Source organism: Ailuropoda melanoleuca, chromosome 4 (genome assembly GCF_002007445.2).
Source record: "Ailuropoda melanoleuca isolate Jingjing chromosome 4, ASM200744v2, whole genome shotgun sequence".
Classification (NCBI taxonomy): domain Eukaryota; kingdom Metazoa; phylum Chordata; class Mammalia; order Carnivora; family Ursidae; genus Ailuropoda; species Ailuropoda melanoleuca.
In genome coordinates, this window is record NC_048221.1 from 123,349,888 (window position 1) to 123,367,943 (window position 18,056).

General features: G+C 49.0%; 2 protein-coding genes across 2 annotated transcripts; one reads left to right on the plus strand and one right to left on the minus strand.

Moving 5' to 3' along the window:
• Positions 1 to 56: 56 nt before the first annotated feature.
• On the minus strand, positions 57 to 5,750 carry ATRAID (all-trans retinoic acid induced differentiation factor). Its single transcript, XM_002913771.4, has 7 exons — positions 5,554 to 5,750; positions 4,736 to 4,857; positions 2,164 to 2,235; positions 1,880 to 1,951; positions 1,658 to 1,779; positions 626 to 723; positions 57 to 401 (listed from the first exon to the last, which is right to left on the minus strand). The coding sequence occupies exons 1-7, from the start codon at positions 5,650 to 5,652 to the stop codon at positions 297 to 299; spliced, it is 690 nt and encodes a 229-aa protein (XP_002913817.2). The 5' UTR covers positions 5,653 to 5,750; the 3' UTR covers positions 57 to 296.
• A 299-nt stretch (positions 5,751 to 6,049) lies between these two features.
• Positions 6,050 to 17,716, plus strand: SLC5A6 (solute carrier family 5 member 6). Its single transcript, XM_034659751.1, has 17 exons — positions 6,050 to 6,248; positions 6,433 to 6,648; positions 9,786 to 10,323; positions 10,660 to 10,725; positions 11,075 to 11,126; positions 11,508 to 11,565; positions 12,230 to 12,394; positions 12,792 to 12,932; positions 13,132 to 13,261; positions 13,837 to 13,925; positions 14,350 to 14,462; positions 14,786 to 14,853; positions 15,267 to 15,353; positions 15,502 to 15,683; positions 15,875 to 15,978; positions 16,202 to 16,317; positions 16,729 to 17,716. Exons 3-17 carry the CDS (start codon positions 9,931 to 9,933, stop codon positions 16,879 to 16,881), a joined length of 1,917 nt encoding a protein of 638 aa, XP_034515642.1. The 5' UTR covers positions 6,050 to 6,248; positions 6,433 to 6,648; positions 9,786 to 9,930; the 3' UTR covers positions 16,882 to 17,716.
• The last annotated feature ends 340 nt before the right edge of the window (positions 17,717 to 18,056 follow it).

Below are 18,056 nucleotides of genomic sequence, written 5' to 3' on the forward strand. Positions count from 1 at the left end.
AACCAAGAAATACACAAAGCCAGGTCGCCTCTCTCTAAAAAATAAAAAAAAAAAAGAACGACAAGAAAAGATGTTTATTATAGTCAAGCACAAACGGGGCACCAGTCCCCGTTCACTCCTGCACTACAGTGTCCACAACACCCCAAGGTTATGCAACTTTCCACCTTTCTGCCAAAGGTGGCTTCACTCTTGAGGAGGAGCTGCTGGCCAACCATGCCTGTCTAGGAAGTAAATCTCCCCGGTGGGGCTCAGATAGATCAAGAAGATCTTTAGATCAGTAGGAAGACCTATGTGGTTCACGAAGTCTTGGCTTTTCGGCGTTGGGTCCCCCAAAGCAGAATAGAGATGGATAATGTGGTGGATCCCAGAATACCGAAGAACGTAACCAGTGAGAAGGAACCCTGTGAATGACAGACCAAAAAAACCCTTCATACATTGTGACACCAACGACTACATCCTAACACCTGGTTCTTTCCTAGTGTATCTATCCCCTTACCCAGGGCAATTCTCTCATAGTTTCCTTCTCTAGATGATCTGCATCAGCTCTGGTCTTAGGGCTCTTCTTTCAGAGAGGTTCTTCCTTATGCATTTCTCTTATCCCTAATTAGAAGGCCTAATTCCTCACCTGGCGCATACACTTGTAGCCATGGAAGCCATCAGCACAGACACATTCCATGAGACCTGGACCATCAGGTACACAGGATCCGTTCTCAGGACACATTTCTGCGAGCCAGAGAAAAACAGAAGACATCACTGAATCTCATTACGTAAGTTTCTCAAATATCTGCTTCAACTTAGATTATCTCAATTATTTCTAGGTCAAAGGCAGAAGATGATTTCAGATAATCAGAAATAACAACAAAGTCAGAGAAAAACAATTACCCTATGGTTTTACTCATATGTGGAATATAATAAACAGTGCAGAGGATCATAGGGGAAGGGAGGGAAAACTGAATGGGAAGTCATCAGAGAGGGAGAAAAACCGTGATAGAATCTTTATTATTATGATGTTCAATTGGCCAGCATATAGTGCATCATTAGTTTTTGATGTAGTGTTCAACAATTCATTAGTTGCGTAGAAAGATTTTTAACTATAGGAAACAAACTGAGGGTTGCTGGAGAGGAGGTGGGTGGGGAATGGGGTAACTGCGTGATGGGCATTAAATAGGGCATGTGATGCGATGAGCACTGGGTGTTATATGCAACTGATCAATTATTGAACACTACATCTGAAACTAATGGTGTACTATATGTTGGCTAGTTGAATTTAAATAAAACTTTTTTTAAAAGAACATAACAACAATACATCTTTTTTTTTTTTTTAAAGATTTTATTTATTTCTTCGACAGAGATAGAGACGGCCAGCGAGAGGGAACACAAGCAGAGGGAGTGGGAGAGGAAGAAGCAGGCTCATAGCAGAGGAGCCTGACGTGGGGCTCGATCCCACAACGCCGGGATCATGCCCTGAGCCGAAGGCAGACGCTTAACCGCTGTGCCACCCAGGCGCCCCTACAATACATCTTTGACCTTCTTTTTCAAGGGGTTAGAGGTTCAGAAACTTGAACTAGGCACTTAAGCCACTTTACTGTCAGATCTAAAATGGAGAATACAAGGGAGGAAAGGCAATTCCTGGAATGGTGGAGGTGAGACAGCATACCTTGGTCGCCAGTGCTGTTGCAAAGGTTCCTTTGCCCTTGGCAGGTTTGGTTGTTCTTATAAAACGTGACAGTATTCCAGGCATTAATACCTCCAGGACAGCTCACATCTTGGGACAGTATCCTGAACACAACACAGGCAATCATAACACACAGCCCCAAATTGCTGAGCTCACAGCACTGTCCTTCTTTGGTTCTCTCCCCAACCCTATAGCCTTACTCACAGAGTCTGGAGCTGGGTAAAGCCACGGAAGGTCTTGGCAAAGTCATCCTTGAGGGGGTTTGCTTGCAGGTCTCTGCAAAGCACACACTGTTAGCGCTGTGCTCTAAGAAAACACTCTCCTTCCATTCCCACATCTTCCTGGGCTGGTAATCCAGTTCTCGTTCTGAGTTGTCCAAGTTTGGACATTAATATTCAAACATCTTTTTAGAAGGCCATCCTCAAAGACTTTCCCATCAACCCTTCACCATAGTTGCCGTTGGGGAGGGAAGATAACTAACCACTTACATGATGACAGCAGTATGTGCCTGAGGAAAGTTTGGACCAGGGTCCTTCAGAGAACAGTTCTGGAGATCCAGCCTGAGGAAACACAGTAATCAGTGTAATTATATGTCTTTCTTCACCTATGGTAAGCTAATATAACCCTCTTTTCAGCTATATTAATTGAACACAGCTGTGTTCAGGGCCACAAACTAGATGCTGTGGTAGATGTTTTAATTCTGCACCGTCCAGTTCAGTTACCAAAGTTACGTGTTGCTATTTAAATTAGGTAAAAAAAAAAAATTCAGTTTCTCATTTGCACTAGCCACATTTCAAGTACTCAGTAACCACTCACCATGTGATTAGTGGCTACTATATCGGAGAGTACAGATATGGAACATTTTCATCATAAAAGGAAGTGCTATCAGACAGTACTGTTCTAATCAGTGTATCAATGCATCTGTGAATATATTGGAAGAAATTTTTTCCTTGTCTATGTTAGTGAATCTCACTTTGTATTATTATAATTCTCAGATCCACAAAGGGCCTTCAAATAGGAAAAAAAATTCAAGTCACATAAAAGAAAGTTTTTTCCAAGTGCATTTTCTACTACAGACTGGAGACAAATTACTGGATACTAAAGACCATGCCACATTATTTTTTTCTTCACTATCTATTGCTGTCTGTTCCTTTATTCTTCAAATATTTACTGAGTGCCTATTTTTTTTAAAAGATTCTATTTATTTGACAGAAAGTGAGAGAGCACAAGCAGGGGGAGCGGCAGAGGGAGAGGGAGCAGTCTCCCCACTGAGCAGGGAACCCCATACCACGACCCTAAGATCACGATCTGAGCTGAAGGCAGCCAAGCCACTTAACCAAATGACTGAGCCACCCAGGCACCCCTACTGAGTGCCCATTAACTGCAAAAATTGGGAGAATAAAAAGAAAACCCTCAGTATCTTAACTTTCAAGTGGCTTACAATGTCGTAGAGAAAGACCATCTCCAAGTATAAAAACAGTGTAAACATTAAATTATAATCTGAAAGAAACCACAGGACACTATATGAATAAATTTGAGTGGTGTAGATACTAAAGATTAGAATAACTAAAAAAAAAGATATTCTAGCATTGAGTAAAGATTAGAGTAAGTAAAAAAAAGAGAGAGATTATTCTAGCATTGAGTAGGAAGCATTCACAGACGATGCTGGAATTAAAGGATGGGTATGTTTTAATTTGGTGGAGGAAGGACATGTCAGGTAAGGAGAGAGGTCTGAATGAACAAAGAAACAAAAAAAGGGATTGCTTTTGGAAGTAGGCAAGTCTAGCTCAAGCCAGACCCTCATCAAGTGTTTTAATGGACAAGTAATTGGAAAAAAATGTTTGAAAGTTGGATTGAGACCAATCTGTAGCGGTTTATGGTTTGAACTTTATCCTGAGGGCAACAGACAATTTTAATTTTAAAACCAGAGAAGGATGATGGGGGAAAAATTGGTTTTCAGAGAGTTTCCTATAGAGAAGTATTTAGGTAATTAGGGAGAGAGGAGAATGGAAGCAAGACAGATGACATTTAGGATTCTGAAGTGAGGGTGTACTCAAGAGGAAATGTTTAATAGGAGTACTATAGAAGTACAATAGAAGCTAGAAGTACTCATGTATACCTTCAAGTTGGAGAGGGGGCCAAAGATACTAAAACAGATCTAGTTTGGGGAACACCTGCATGGTAGTTATAGCTGAAGCCATAAGAAGAGTGAATCCTCAGAGCATAAAGGGAGAAAATGGAGGGACTAAACTTCATTAAGGGGACAATTTGCAGAAAAGGAATTTGTCTCAAAGACAAACAGGAATTCATCAGAAGGGAAGAATACCCTATTAGCAAGGTGCTTTGGAGGCTAAGGGAGCCATTTCATGGAGACACACCCTAAGTAATCCAGAGTCGAAAATAAATAAAAAAACAAAACTTCTTTTAAGAGGAAGCCATGGGAGCACCTGGGTGGCTGAGTTGGTTAAGTATCTGCCTTAGGCTCAGGTCATGATCCTGGAGTCCTGGGACTGAGCCCCGCATCGGGCTCCCTGCTCAGTGGGGGAGTCTGCTTCTCCCTCTCCCTCCGCTCCTGTACTCTCTTGCTCACTCTGTCTCTCAAATAAATAAATAAGTAAATAAATAAATAAGTAAATAAATAAATCAAATCTTAAAAAAATAATTAAAGGAAACCATAGGGGCTTTTTTTTTAATGAGCAAAAATTATGACTTCTCTGCAGTTTCAACCAGGAAGAATCACAGGATTATTTACCTAGCTAAAAATGCTGTAACACATTTAAATGTATGAAAATCATGGTTTGGATGACCCCAAAACAGGCACTGATATTTATCCCAAAAGCCAATCAGGCAAGCCTTTAAGAATCCGGGCTGGAGGGGTGGGGTGTCTGGATGGCTCAGTGGGTTAAGTGTTGGACTCTTGATCTCAGCCCAAGTCTTGAACTCAGGGTCCTAAGTTCAAGCCCCACATTGGGTGTGAAGACTACTTAAAAAAAAAAGAAGAAGAAGAAGAATCAGGTGTGCAACTCTTCCAGTATCCAGAGTTGTCTTTTCCTCCCTCACCCCACGATGGTGCCCTCCTGATTCAGGCAGCAGCGGGAGTGCAGCATTAGCTCTGGTGTCCGCTTACAATAAAGAGTCACTTGTGACAAATCTCGCACACTCCCTGGACACAGCATGCATATCTGCAGAACAGAGAAAACTATTAGGATTCCAGAAAGAAAAGCCAAGAAAAGAACAGGTAGCAAAAGTTAACTGCCAGTACACTCTTCAGAATCCCTTTAACATTGGGCAGTAGTGTCCTATCTTTATATCAAGTTTGACTAGGGGATTGATTCATTTCTTCGCCTACAGCCAAGAGCCAAATCAGCACACTAGAGACTTTCTAGACCAGACCTTGCCCAGGAAAGGCCCTCATCTTCGAAGATCACTGTTCAAACACATTTATTATGCCCTCTCCAGTGACTTCTCTATCTGACAGACCCGGTTTGGCCAGGTATAAAAGCACTGCAGGTACACAAAGGAACTCATCAAGCTTTACACAAAGTACAGTACTGCCAGAGCGCGACATACTGCATTCGCGAGTGACGAGCTTGAAGAGCCAGGACTCGTCGGTAGCCGAAAAACTTCAAGTTATTCAAAGATTAAGGAACAAGGAGATCAAAATTTAAAGGTCTACGTCAGCAGGGGAGGGCAGCGGGACACCTGCGCAGCGTGAGTACTAAAGAGCCGGAGCCGGCTGGGCTACAGCTAGGTAAGCCTCAGGGACCAAATCCGACCCACGGGCTGGCTGGCGAGAGGGGAGAGCCGAGGGCAGGCGAGCACGAAAGAACATTGCCCAGCAGCTCTGCTTCAGCCCGACCTCTAACTTGCTTCTGTACCTCGGGTAGCGCCAGAGCCCTTTCCGCGCCCAGAGCGAGGAGCAGGGTCGCTGCCCAAGGGACCACGAACGAAGGACTCCCCAGCCTGCGAGGAGCCATTTTTTGCTCCCTTCGTCCTTTTCAACGCCTCGCGATACTTGCGAGTGTGGCTCCGCCCTCACCGGGCGTGGCCTAGTCGCCCGGCATGGGCTAGGGCTTGCCGCCGCTTGAGGAGGTCAGAGCTCTTTTTTGGGCACACTAGTCCCCGTTAGGGCGGACTGGTCAACTCCCTCTCCTTTTCCCGTGTTAGCGAAGGCCTCCCCGCCGCCGCTCTTTCAGCTCCGCATTCCTCGCTTCCGGACGCCGAGGTCGCGTCACCGCAGTGGCTCGGGGCCCACTCCGTCTGCCCTCAGTAAACATGGCGGCGCCACGCGAGGCGGCCAGGGGGCGGGTCCCCGCTCTCTCTCAGCCGGCGTGTGGCCGGCCCGGCTTGCTGCACCCAAAGGTGGAGACCCGGCAAATGGGCCGCACCCGGGCGGGCAAGCGCTTGGGGGCCAATGCCCATAGGCTTCGGAGAAGGGGGCGCGGGTGGAGAGGGGCGGGGCGAGCTGGTTCCCTGCGTGGAGGAACGGGAAGATCTGAGTTGAGACCGCGTGGTGTAGTGGTTAAGCTACCTCACGTGTGGAGGGAAGGCGGGAAGCCAACAAATAAAGAGGGTAAGGGTGATAGAAAAGCGAAGAGTGAAGGGCAAACCCGGCGGGAGGAGACGAGACTGGGGAGGCTCCGGGCACCCTGGCACCTTCACCTCAGTCCGGAGACCGCGCGGCGGCCGGATCCTTGGTGAGGAGGGAGGGACGGGATAGGCGCTTGCCTGCCTTCTCATGTCCTTTGCCTTCCCAGAAAAACGGAGCGATGCTGATCTCGGGAAAAACGACTGGACTTTCTTAGCCCTCGCTGAGCCACGGAGGTAAGGGAAAGGCGAGCTCTACCCTGGGTGGCCCTGGGGAGCCCCGCGCCCGGAGAGACTGCGTGTTGCCTGTGATTAGGAACAGGCAAAAGCTCGGCAAAGCTGACTCATCTGGAGTGGCCGGCCCCGGCTTCCCTTCGTACCCGCAGGTATGTGGAATCTCCTCGAAAAGATTTACTTTTAGCTGGCTGGCACGTCTCTAAGGCATTGGTAGTTCTTAGCATTGTAATGAGGGTACCAAAGCTTAAAGACCTCGAAGAATTCTAGGCACAAGGGCAGATTTTGAAGGAATCTTTTTGGGGACAGTGGGTCCTGCAGTGGCCCCCTTTGCCTTTTGTGGGAGTCAAGGCAATTAAGTGCAGGCGATCGAAGGGAGGAGGTACGGTGGTGTAGAATGATCCTCTCCATTTCTGTGTGTTATACTTTTAAAAAGGGGTCTCACAGCCCACTATTTGTGCCCTGTGTGTTAGAGTTTTAGTGAAACCACTCTGCTCTTTCGGTTCCCCCCTCTCAGAGATGCAAGTCCATGGGGTTTAGAGCAGTGTATTAGAAAGTCACTACCTGTCCTGTTCTTAGAATCAGAGTCTGTCTGAGGAACACTTTGTTACTGGGTCAGGTTTTTCCTGTCTTGCCTGGCTCTCTCTTCAGCCATCCAGGAAGGTTCTCTACACCTCATGCAAATAGAATTCTATTCAGAAGCTCTACCAATTTGCCCCAGCAGGAGAGTCTCCAGTTCTGTATGTCTGTGTTCTAGCCTACACTGAGACCGTTTTTCCTTTCCGTAACCACTGTAGGCTTTATGCTAACCCTTTAGAGCTACGCATTCTTGTTTGCACACAGCAAACACCTTCTCTTACTCTCCAGCATTTTCCATCACCTCTATCATAGTAAAATTTGCCAAAGAGGAGTGAGAACTAAAGATGTTGCAATGTACAAAGGCCCAGGGCATCTTTAGGTTAAACCAGAGTGGCCTGTTGGGAACACTATTCTGGGTACTAACATTTATGACTCGTAGAACATGTGATCCAAGAGTTGCCGCCTCTGATTTCTTCTCTTTGCTGGCCCCACGAGGTTCAGAGTTCAGGTTTGGTCTGTGTAAGACCGTATCATGCCAGCCGGGTGACATCTGCCCAAGAGCACAGTGTGAGTGAACCAGAAGACAGTGGGGGCTGATCTTTCTCCTAGTGGGCAAGAACAGAAGACATAGGTTATATTAATGTGTGTCTAGACTAGCTGGAATCTAAACTTTGTTCTGTGAATGACTGACTCCAATTAACATTCTGCTCCCGCCCTGGTTCTGGGAATAGTAAGGATGGGCCCCTTGGCAGATCAGCCTTACCTGCAGATAGCACTCTTTCTTTCTCCCTTGTTTTGTATCATGCCGTAACCTTAGGAAGTTCTTTAACTTTTCTGACTCCATTTCCTTGAGAACTAGAGAGTGTTCAGTTAAAGTTCATAAACCGAGAGGTGGTGTTTTAAAAGTGATAGCAAAGGGTACTTTTTCGTTATCATTATTAAAGTTCATGGTACACCGCTGGGTTGCAAGAAGTAAGAGCTGAGTTGCTTCACTAAAAAAAAGGAAAGGGGGGTGTTCAAAAAGCGTTAACTGTCATCATTTAGGCTATCTGAAAACCTGACATGCTTTGGTAATTTTTTCTCCATATTGATGAGTATATTGTGGATATTCTCTAGAGACATTATGGTATAAATGAAGAATGGATGGATGGGGAATCAGTAGACCTGAGCTCTAATCTAGACTGACAATAATCGGCCCTGTGGTTCTGGAAAGATCACTTGAGTCATTTGGGCCTCAGTATCTTTGTTGGTAACTGAGGGGGTGGTGATAGTGATTTCTTAATGTTCTCTTAATGTTAAGTTTTGAAGTAGCATAATCCTGTCCTTGTTCTGAGGATAATGCTGTATTCTTTGAGGATTAGTATTTTGGGTGCAGGAGTCAGAAAAGCAACTTTCCCATTTCCCTGGGCTCCTCTTTTCTAATTCCCTCTAGCACACGGTGCCAAGTGTGACTTACAGTGAAAGCCTAATCCAGCTAGGAATGCTGTTGAATGTGAGCTCTCTGTTCCCCACTCTGGAGCCTCTAGGACTGAGCTGGAGTTTGGGGGCCATAGGGTGATAGGGCCATTTGGATCACATTGATTGGTTCCCTGAAGGGGCCAGAGCAAATAGCTGCTGAGCTTCACTCCGCCCCTCATTCCCGATTTCACCTTAGCTACTTATAGAGCCAGACCCTCAGCTTCTGCCCAGCTCCAGACACACAAAGCTTCTCCAGGCAGCGCTGCCTCAGAACAGAGATTACTTCTATAGGTAGGTTCCTGCTCCAGGAGGAGAGGAGCACTTTCCTTGGCTGTTCCCTTGCCCCAGCTCCCTGGCTGGTTTGCTTCTCTGTAATTGTAACTCTGAACTCCTGGCTCCAGCACATTGCCCTCTTACTTTTGAATCCCAACAGTCTACCCAGATCTGCTCTTGACAGTAGTGTTGCAGGGAGAGGAGCTGAGAGGTGGGTGGCAGGGCTTATCTAGTGGTGTTGGAGAGAATGAAGTGGTTGGCTTGGGGACATGTAGAATGGAGTTTGGGGCTGCCGTGTAGGTAATCTCACTGGGGATCAGTGCTGAGAAGGGGTCCTGTTAGGAAGGTGACACTGGGAATATGGGAGATGGGAGCTGAGGCTAGGGGAAAGAGAGGAGGCTGTTACTAGTCTTCCTTTCTTCTTCCCTGCTGGGCTGTGGCGCCAGGCTGAGGTCTGCTGGCTTAGTACGCTGTAGTGACTGGGTCTGTGCCTGCAAGTAGGGGCAGGGAAGTCTTTGAGAAGGAATGTGGGCTAGAGTTGGATTTTTCTTTTGTGTTTGGGGTGGAGACCTAAGAAGATTTGCTTTTTGTATTTGTTTTTGTTTTTTAAGATGTAATTTATTTTAGAGAGGACGTGAGGGGCAGAGGGAGAGAGAATGTCAAGGAGACTCCAGACTGAGTGCAGAGCCTGACACAGGATTTGATCTCACAACCTGACTGCACTCCCCAGGTGCCCCAAGAAAGTTCTTATATTTCACAGCTGTGTATGCCCAAAATGATCTTGGACAAGCAGTTGTCTCCGGGCTGTCTTGCTCTGCTGCTTCCTTCCTCCCCTACCAAATCTGTATTAGGTTCTCCAGACCTACAAGGGCTGTACAGAGCTGGCTGATCCAGGTTTGATGGGTGTGAGATACACAGGCCTGAGGATGGGTGCCCGTGAAGGCAGGGTAAGCCTGACTAGGAGCTGATTCCTTTGCAGCTCACCTTGGATAATGTCACTTGGTGGAGAAGAACTGTGAGATCGTGGCTGGAAGCCAGGTTGACCTGCCTGCCAGTGCCCAGCTGAGTGGCAGCCTAGAGCCCAGGAGCAGCAAGTGGCTGTAGGCCGCAGACACAGTGAAGATATGAGTGTGGGGGTGAACACCTTTGCTCCCCTGCTCCCAACCTCGGACACAAACGTGGTCACATCTACCTTCTCCCTCGTGGACTATGTAGTGTTTGTGCTGCTGCTGGTTCTCTCCCTTGCTATTGGGCTCTACCATGCCTTTCGTGGCTGGGGCCAGCATACTGTTGGCCAGTTGCTCATGGCAGACCGAAAAATGAGCTGTCTTCCTGTGGCTCTGTCTCTGCTGGCCACCTTCCAATCAGCCGTGGCCATCTTGGGTGTGCCGTCTGAGATCTATCGATTTGGGACCCAGTATTGGTTCCTGGGCTGCTGCTATTTTCTGGGCCTGCTGATCCCTGCACACGTCTTCATCCCTGTCTTCTACCGCCTGCATCTCACCAGTGCCTATGAGGTGAGCAGGGAGGAAGAGGAGCACACAGGACCATCAGGGTCAGGGGTAGAAAGAAGGAAGAGGGCGTATATGAGGGATCTCGGTCCCTGGACCTTTTCTGCCTAATGAGAGTGATGGGACACATTGTGTGTTTCCAAGTTCTTTCTGGGTGTGATCAGGTGGGGAGAGAAGGAGGGTGCTGTGCTGAGAGGCCCAGAGTAGATATGAGTTGAATACTCCTTCATGTTCCTGGGTTTCTTGAAGGAGGTGGAATTGTGGGGGGTAGAGTGGGGAGGAAAACCTTTAATTATTTATATATGTGTATATGTGTGTGTGTATATATATATTCCTACCCAGTACCTGGAGCTCCGATTCAATAAAGCTGTGCGGGTCTGTGGGACTGTGACTTTCATCTTTCAGATGGTAAGTAGAAATGAGGGTAGAATTTAAGCCTGAGATATGGTAGAGGGACCCAAACTCTGGTATGTTGAAGCATTCTGAGCTTTTCCTGCTTGCAAATTGGCAAGATTGAAGGTCCCACTAGGGGTCAGTGTCCCTGAAGCCACCGGAGGCATCCTACTTCCTATTCCTTCCAGTTGCAGCACAGTCACTATGGTGGCAGCAAGCCAAGATTTGGAAGAAGGGAGAGGGAAGTGAGCCTAGACGAAGGGAGGCCATTAGGATATTGGAGCCGAGGTCCATCTTTTCTCTTCTCTTTGCCCGTCTTCCTTTCCCCCCCCTCCCCTCCCCCTCTCTTTTCCATACGCAACAGGTGATCTACATGGGAGTTGTGCTCTATGCACCATCATTGGCCCTCAATGCAGGTGAGGAGTCACGGCCCTTGGCTCTCAGCCACAGCAGGCTGGGAAAACACCTTTGGGAGGGGCAGGTAGAGGAGACTGTGGAGAAAAGAATCCGACCTTGGCCAGGGAGTTATTTCACAGTGTGAGCCCTTGGTTGGTCTCTGCTGGAGGTGGAAGTACCTTGGTTCACCTTACTTGAAAGCTAATCAAACATTACCATGTCTCATCTGAACTGGTTAATCAACACCTTTTGGTGGGATTCAAACATTTTTTTTCCATTGTAGTGAATAATTTATTTCATCCGTAATGACTAAATGCTTCATGTCTTGCTGGGGTTTTTCTGGTTTCTATGTTGGAAAACTCTCTTCCAGAGACAAGAATGTGGTTTTTATCTGTTTGCAGTGACTGGCTTTGACCTGTGGCTGTCAGTGCTGACCCTAGGCATTGTTTGTACTGTCTAATACTGCTCTGGTAAGTGTGGTTTTAAGTCTTAGGAGAGGGAGGGCGATGGGAGGAAAAAGAAAGGAAAGGATGAGGTAAAAATGTAGGTGAGAGGGGCGCCTGGGTGGCACAGCGGTTAGGCGTCTGCCTTCGGCTCAGGGCGTGATCCCGGCGTTGTGGGATCGAGCCCCACATCAGGCTCATCCACTATGAGCCTGCTTCTTCCTCTCCCACTCCCCCTGCTTGTGTTCCCTCTCTCGCTGGCTGTCTCTATCTCTGTCTAATAAATAAATAAAATCTTAAAAAAAAATAGAATACAATATTTAAAAAAAAATGTAGGTGAGAANGAATACAATATTTTAAAAAAAATGTAGGTGAGAATGGGATGGAGTTCTGGAGTGGGATGAAACAGGATGTAGGAGATTTGCTGGGACGTCGGTGGAGTAGGAATACAATATTTAAAAAAAAATGTAGGTGAGAATGGGATGGAGTTCTGGAGTGGGATGAAACAGGATGTAGGAGATTTGCTGGGACGTCGGTGGAGTAGGAGATAGGGTGGGAATGATGTCAACAGAGTCTCAGCAGTTGTGCCCCTGGTGGCAGTACCGTCCCTTGCTGGTGGCAGGTATGGTGTCTTCACTTGTGGGTGGTTTTAAAGACATCTGTGGCAGGCACGCTTTCTTTGCCCTGCAGGGTGGGCTGAAGGCAGTCATCTGGACAGACGTGTTCCAGACGCTGGTCATGTTCCTAGGGCAGCTGGTGGTTATCATTGTGGGGTCAGCCAAGGTGGGCGGCTTGGGGCATGTGTGGGAAGTGGCTTCCCAGCATGGCCGCATCTCTGGGATCGTGTAAGTACACCCCTTCCCCTGGCTGGGGTCTGTAGTGCCTGGGGGCTGAGTGCATCCTAGAGCCTGAACTCCTCTAGAGCTGCAGGAAACCGGACAAACTGGCAGCCTTAGGGGCAGCCGGAGACGGGTGGGAAGCTGGCACTGCAGGGATGGAGGGTGATCACAGAGATCTGGCTGGTGGGTAAGGAGGGTCAAGATGTCTTTAGTACCTGGCATGAGGCTGTGTTGGAGGGATGGAACCCTTCCTCCATCTCGCTGCCCTGTTTCTCGTGTCTAGCCAGTTCTTGCCTTCAGTAGCTCCTTCACCCTGTAGCAGCTCTGCCCCCATTGTAGGAGTGTGAGGAAGGCTGTGTCTGTCTGGGGCTATGCCACAGTGACCAGTTGACATCTGTTGTAGGCTGGATCCAGATCCTTTTGTACGGCACACTTTCTGGACATTGGCTTTTGGGGGTGTCTTCATGATGCTGTCCTTGTATGGAGTGAACCAGGCTCAGGTGCAGCGCTACCTCAGTTCCCGCACGGAGAAGGCTGCTGTGCTGTGAGTACAGGGACAGGAAGACCAGGGAGGTGGAGAGAAGAGTGGGCCCCGTTCCCCGGGGCAGTTGGGCTTGGGGCAGGATGCCAGAGCGTGCGCACACACCCGTCGGGGTCAGGATACAGGTCTGCTTTCCGGAGCTCGGCGACATGCCTAAGGGTGTCTATTACAGTCTGTCTCCTTGGCACGGGTCTCTTTGCAGCTCCTGCTATGCAGTCTTCCCTTGCCAGCAGCTGGTCCTCTGCATGAGCTGCCTCATTGGCCTGGTCATGTTTGTCTACTACCAGGAGTATCCCATGAGCACCCAGCAGGCTCAAGCAGCCCCTGACCAGGTGAGAAGTCCTCCCTGGCACCCTTCTCTGCCCATGAGGGCCAACCTGGCCCCCCAAGAGGAGTGTCTGGTTGGCTGCAGAAAGGATTCTCACCCTGGGTAGGAAATGGATGTAAGTCGTTTTCCACTGTGGGATTCTACAGTCTGCACGAGGGTCCCAGCCCCTGGCCAGCATCACCTAATCATAGCGCTCACTCTGCTGGGGTGGGGACCTGCCTTTATTGTTGGCTCACCACTGTGCACTGTGCCATGTGCTTTGCCGGGAGCTGTCACCTACCTGGTCTCCTCTAATCCTTACAACAGCCTCATTTTACGGAAAAGAAAAAAGCCTCATCGAGGTGGCCGGAATGCTCATCACATTGGTAGTCAGGGGCAGGGGTGGGTGTGAACATCATTATTCTTTATCTAGAGCCCATTTTCTCTCCACTAACTGGGTTACCCTCAGTGCTTAGCCCCCTTCTTAATCATCCACTATCCATAGGCTGGTGGGGGCACTGGCAGGGGGGTTCCCACACGCCTTACCCTGGGGAAGGGCTCCCCTCTCAAGAGGGCTGTGCACTTCTGTTCTGCCTGCAGTTCGTCCTGTATTTTGTGATGGATCTCCTGAAAGGCCTGCCGGGCCTGCCTGGGCTCTTTATCGCCTGCCTCTTCAGTGGCTCCCTCAGGTACCCTCTTTGACCGTTACCCTCAGGCTTGATGCACCTGATCCCTACTTGTCCCAAGGTGGCAGGTGGAGGAGGGGATCTCTGTGAGTTTCTCGATGTGCCCGTCTCTCTGTGGATGACGAGGGACAGCTCATCTGTGTAGAACAGCATGTCTTCTCCCAGGAGGTGCCCCCTTGCTGGCAAAGGATTTTCTTTTACAACACCAGGAATTGATTCTACTTGATCAAAACCTGTATTCCATTCAGAAAAGGACAAATGTCCTTGCCTTCTGGGCCTCTTCCTCAGCTGCCAGCTGTGAGGACGGCTTCTGGCTTCATATGTCTTCTCCTGCCTTTAGGGCACTCTTCCCTTAGCAGGGCCCCTGTTGGTTTTGCCTCTCAGCTCCCAGACTCAGCGTGACTCGTTTTTGTCTTCCTCCTTTCAGCACCATATCTTCTGCTTTTAATTCACTGGCAACTGTTACCATGGAAGATCTGATCCGACCCTGGTTCCCTCAGTTCTCTGAAGTCCAGGCCATCATGCTTTCCAGAATCCTTGGTGGGATTATGCTTCTTCATCTTTTCAGTTGTATTCTTTCTAAGACACACCCTAAGCACTGTCATCAGTCTGCTTTTCAGCACCAGCTTTAGCCTGGGCTCAGCGCTTGCCAAACGCACACGACCTTGTTGACGTTTCAGGGCAGGGAAGGTCTCCGAGTCACATAGGTGGGAAGACTGGGTGGGAGGGACCTAGAGCTGGGGCAGGAGGGAATATGCCATTTCTAGGGACACAGAGGTAGTAGTTTGGCTGGGGAAGGAGCTTTGCTCTACTTTCCAAAATGTGTTAACTTATCTCTGCTTGTTTCCCCCCTTTTCCCCCAGCCTTTGGCTATGGGCTACTTTGTCTGGGAATGGCCTATATTTCTTCCCAAATGGGACCTGTGCTACAGGTAAGGACTGTGCAGAGAAGAAAACAGTTTTTAAGGGAGAAAGGAATTGATTGAAACAGGAAGTTGAGGAAGACAGCTGATGTGAAAGGAAGGGTATAGGGATGAGTGTCAAAAATTCACCTTTGATGGACCACCATTAGCTTTGAGTAGCCTTCCCTAGAGTCATTCTCAGGATATCGTCGGTTCAGAGACATCTGGGGATCAGCCTTAGGACAGCCCAGAGTACATTCCTTTAACATTCCCAGGATTCGCCCTCTGGAATCCTGTATTCTGATGTTTCCAGGTAGAAGATACAGACAGATCTGACAAGTGGGGTGCTGAGACATTGGCAGGTGGCCATGCTCTACATTGGTGAGGCTGGAAGGCTCTGAGCCTGAATGTTCTCTTTTTTTCCTCAACCCTGTTCTCCACAGGCGGCACTCAGCATCTTTGGCATGGTTGGGGGACCGCTGCTCGGACTCTTCTGCCTTGGGATGTTCTTTCCTTGTGCCAACCCTCTTGTGAGTGATCCATTTGGCTCCACAGTTGTGTACAGGGGTGGACCTGAGAAATGTTTTGGCAGGGCGCTCCCAATGAGTTCTGGGAACTGGTGTGAAGATTTATTAGGGCTGGCATCGTGACAGGAGAATGTGTTGTGTCTCTGGGCAGGGTGCCATTGTGGGCCTGTTGGCTGGACTCATCATGGCCTTCTGGATTGGCATCGGGAGCATAGTGACCAAGATGGCCTCCGGCGTGGCACCCTCTCCCCCTAATATATCCAGCTTTTCCCTGCCTAGCAACCTGACCACTGTCACCATGACCACGCTGATGCCCTCAACCACCCTCTCCAAGTGAGTTGGGGCTCACTCTCTCCTTGGGGAGAATAGCTCATTTTTGAGGGGTTTCCCAGGGGTCTTGCTAAGGAATGGGCCACCAAACTCCTCAGGGAAATGTTGGGTGTTGGGTCCCAAGATCCTTGGACTGTGTCTCAGGAATGTCCCGTCACCGAATTGCTAACTGTCCTTACTCTGGTTCTTCCCAGGCCTACAGGGCTGCAGCGTCTCTACTCCTTGTCGTATTTATGGTACAGCGCTCACAACTCGACCACAGTCATTGTGGTGGGCCTGATTGTCAGTCTACTCACTGGTGAGGGCATGTGGAATGGGGACCCAGAGAAGCGAGACTGAGGGAGGCCACTAGGAATCTGGATTCTGGGGGAGAACTGAGCTTGCTCTCTGGGCTCCTTGGGCTTCTTAGCTGAGCTCTGGGAGGTGGGCAGGGGCTGGGGTCTCAGAGCCCTGAGAACAGATGGCTTGCTGGGTGTGCGCTGGTTTCACAGTAGGAGACTCAGAAGTGCCTTTGCCTTCAGGGGGAATGCGGGGCCGGGCCCTGAATCCTCGGACCATTTACCCAGTGTTGCCAAAGCTCCTTGCCCTCCTGCCCATGTCCTGTCAGAAGCGATTTCACTGCATAAGCTACAGCCAGGTAGCAGCTAAGTTGTCCAGATTATACCCTCCCTTTCCTCTCTTACTACTGGACCTTCCAGATTGCCTTCCATCCCTTTCCTTTCTCCTCCCCAGCAACTCTGATTATTTGTCTGAACCTGGACTGTCCCCCAGTAAATGCTCTGGCTTGTACCCTCAGAGTAGGGTGGCTGGTGCTGGCTTGGTGGGCAGAAGGGTCTCAGCCTAGTGTGCTGGCCTTTCCTCTCCCTACCCCCACCCCCGCAACCACTCAGCTCATGCTTTTCTCCTCCCTTTCTCCCCCACTACCCTTTGCTGATCTCCCTTCCAGCAGGGATCAAAGCAGGGTCTTCCACCTTTTCTGCCTGAGTTCCTTCACCCCTTTGTCTCATGTTCACCCCACCCTCTCCACTCCCTTTGCTCTGTTTTTCAGGACCTCTCGGTGGACACTGCTGCATTTCCAGAAAAGATGAGTAATGGGATGTTGAAGAACAGCAGAGACAAAGAGGCCGTGGCAGTGCCTGAGGAAGGCTCAGCCCGCCAAGGGAACAGCCCCACCTTCATCCTCCAGGAGACCTCACTGTGATCTGGGCTCAGGTCTCAGTGACAGAGACCATCCTGTAGTATAGCGATGAGTTAGGTGATACACAATGTAGGGACAATCGAGGACTGCATTATCTAGCCCACCAAAGGACCTTGTTTTTAGGTGTTTGGGCTGCAGTAGAAGCTGTCATGTCATGGGAAGTGTGAGGGTAGGATAAGGTTTTTATTTGTTCCTTGAGAGTCTATTCTCTAGAGGACCAGGCTTGCAGGGGACAGGATTTTGCTAGAAAAGGGGATCGAGGCAAATCCTTTGGGGAAATGGCTTCTGATTAACCATCATCAGGCTCCTTTGAAGTGAATAGAAACAGTAGTGCTCGTTATCACTGCTCTGGGGCCTGACTTGACAAGGTTGATCATGTTTACCATGAAACACAAAGCCGTCTTGGCCAGCTGTTGTTTCTCTTCTGGTACTATTTTAAGCATAGATTCTGTCAGCCACAAAGGGTCTGTGACTACTTTCAATTATCTGTGATTCCCAGGCCCCTCTCATTCTTCCCTGTCTACCTCCATTCTTGAGGGGGAGGGTCTGGTATCCCCGAGAGACCTCAGAATAGGCCGGTACCTTCATCTCCCTTGCATAGAGTAGGGAAGCTTTCCACTTCACTGCCCCCACCCTCCACCTATGTCATGGGCACTTGGGGATGGGGCACATGTTGATCCGAGAAACCAGGGCACGACCAGGTCCACTGTGGAGTGTGCCATCCACCTGGCACACCACCCTAGCGTCATTTTGTTGCTCATGTTCATGTTTCCCTTTTGGAGTTTCTTTCCCACAGATGTTTGTTCCAAGGGAATAAAAACTGTTATTGGACCTAGAATCTGGGCTCCTGTATTGTTCACAGCTGTTCTGGTCCACCCCTGTCCCATCCATGGCGGGGGTAAAGCTCTCCCTCCTGCCCTGCACAGTCTTTCTCTGAGGAGAGGTGAAAGCGGACTGGCGCTGGCTTGTGGAAGTTTGGAGACTGGCTGGCATGTCTTCGGGGGCAGCATTGTGCTTATCTGGGTGGAAGGTGCACACTCTCCCTGTGCTGCCCTTCGTCCCCTGTGGCTTGTTCTGTCTCCTGTCCCACCTCCACCTTGTCCTTGACCAGAACAATCGATTGCTGCTCAGATTTTCACTTTTGGGGCTGGAGGAAGAATGCTGTTATTGGCTTTAAA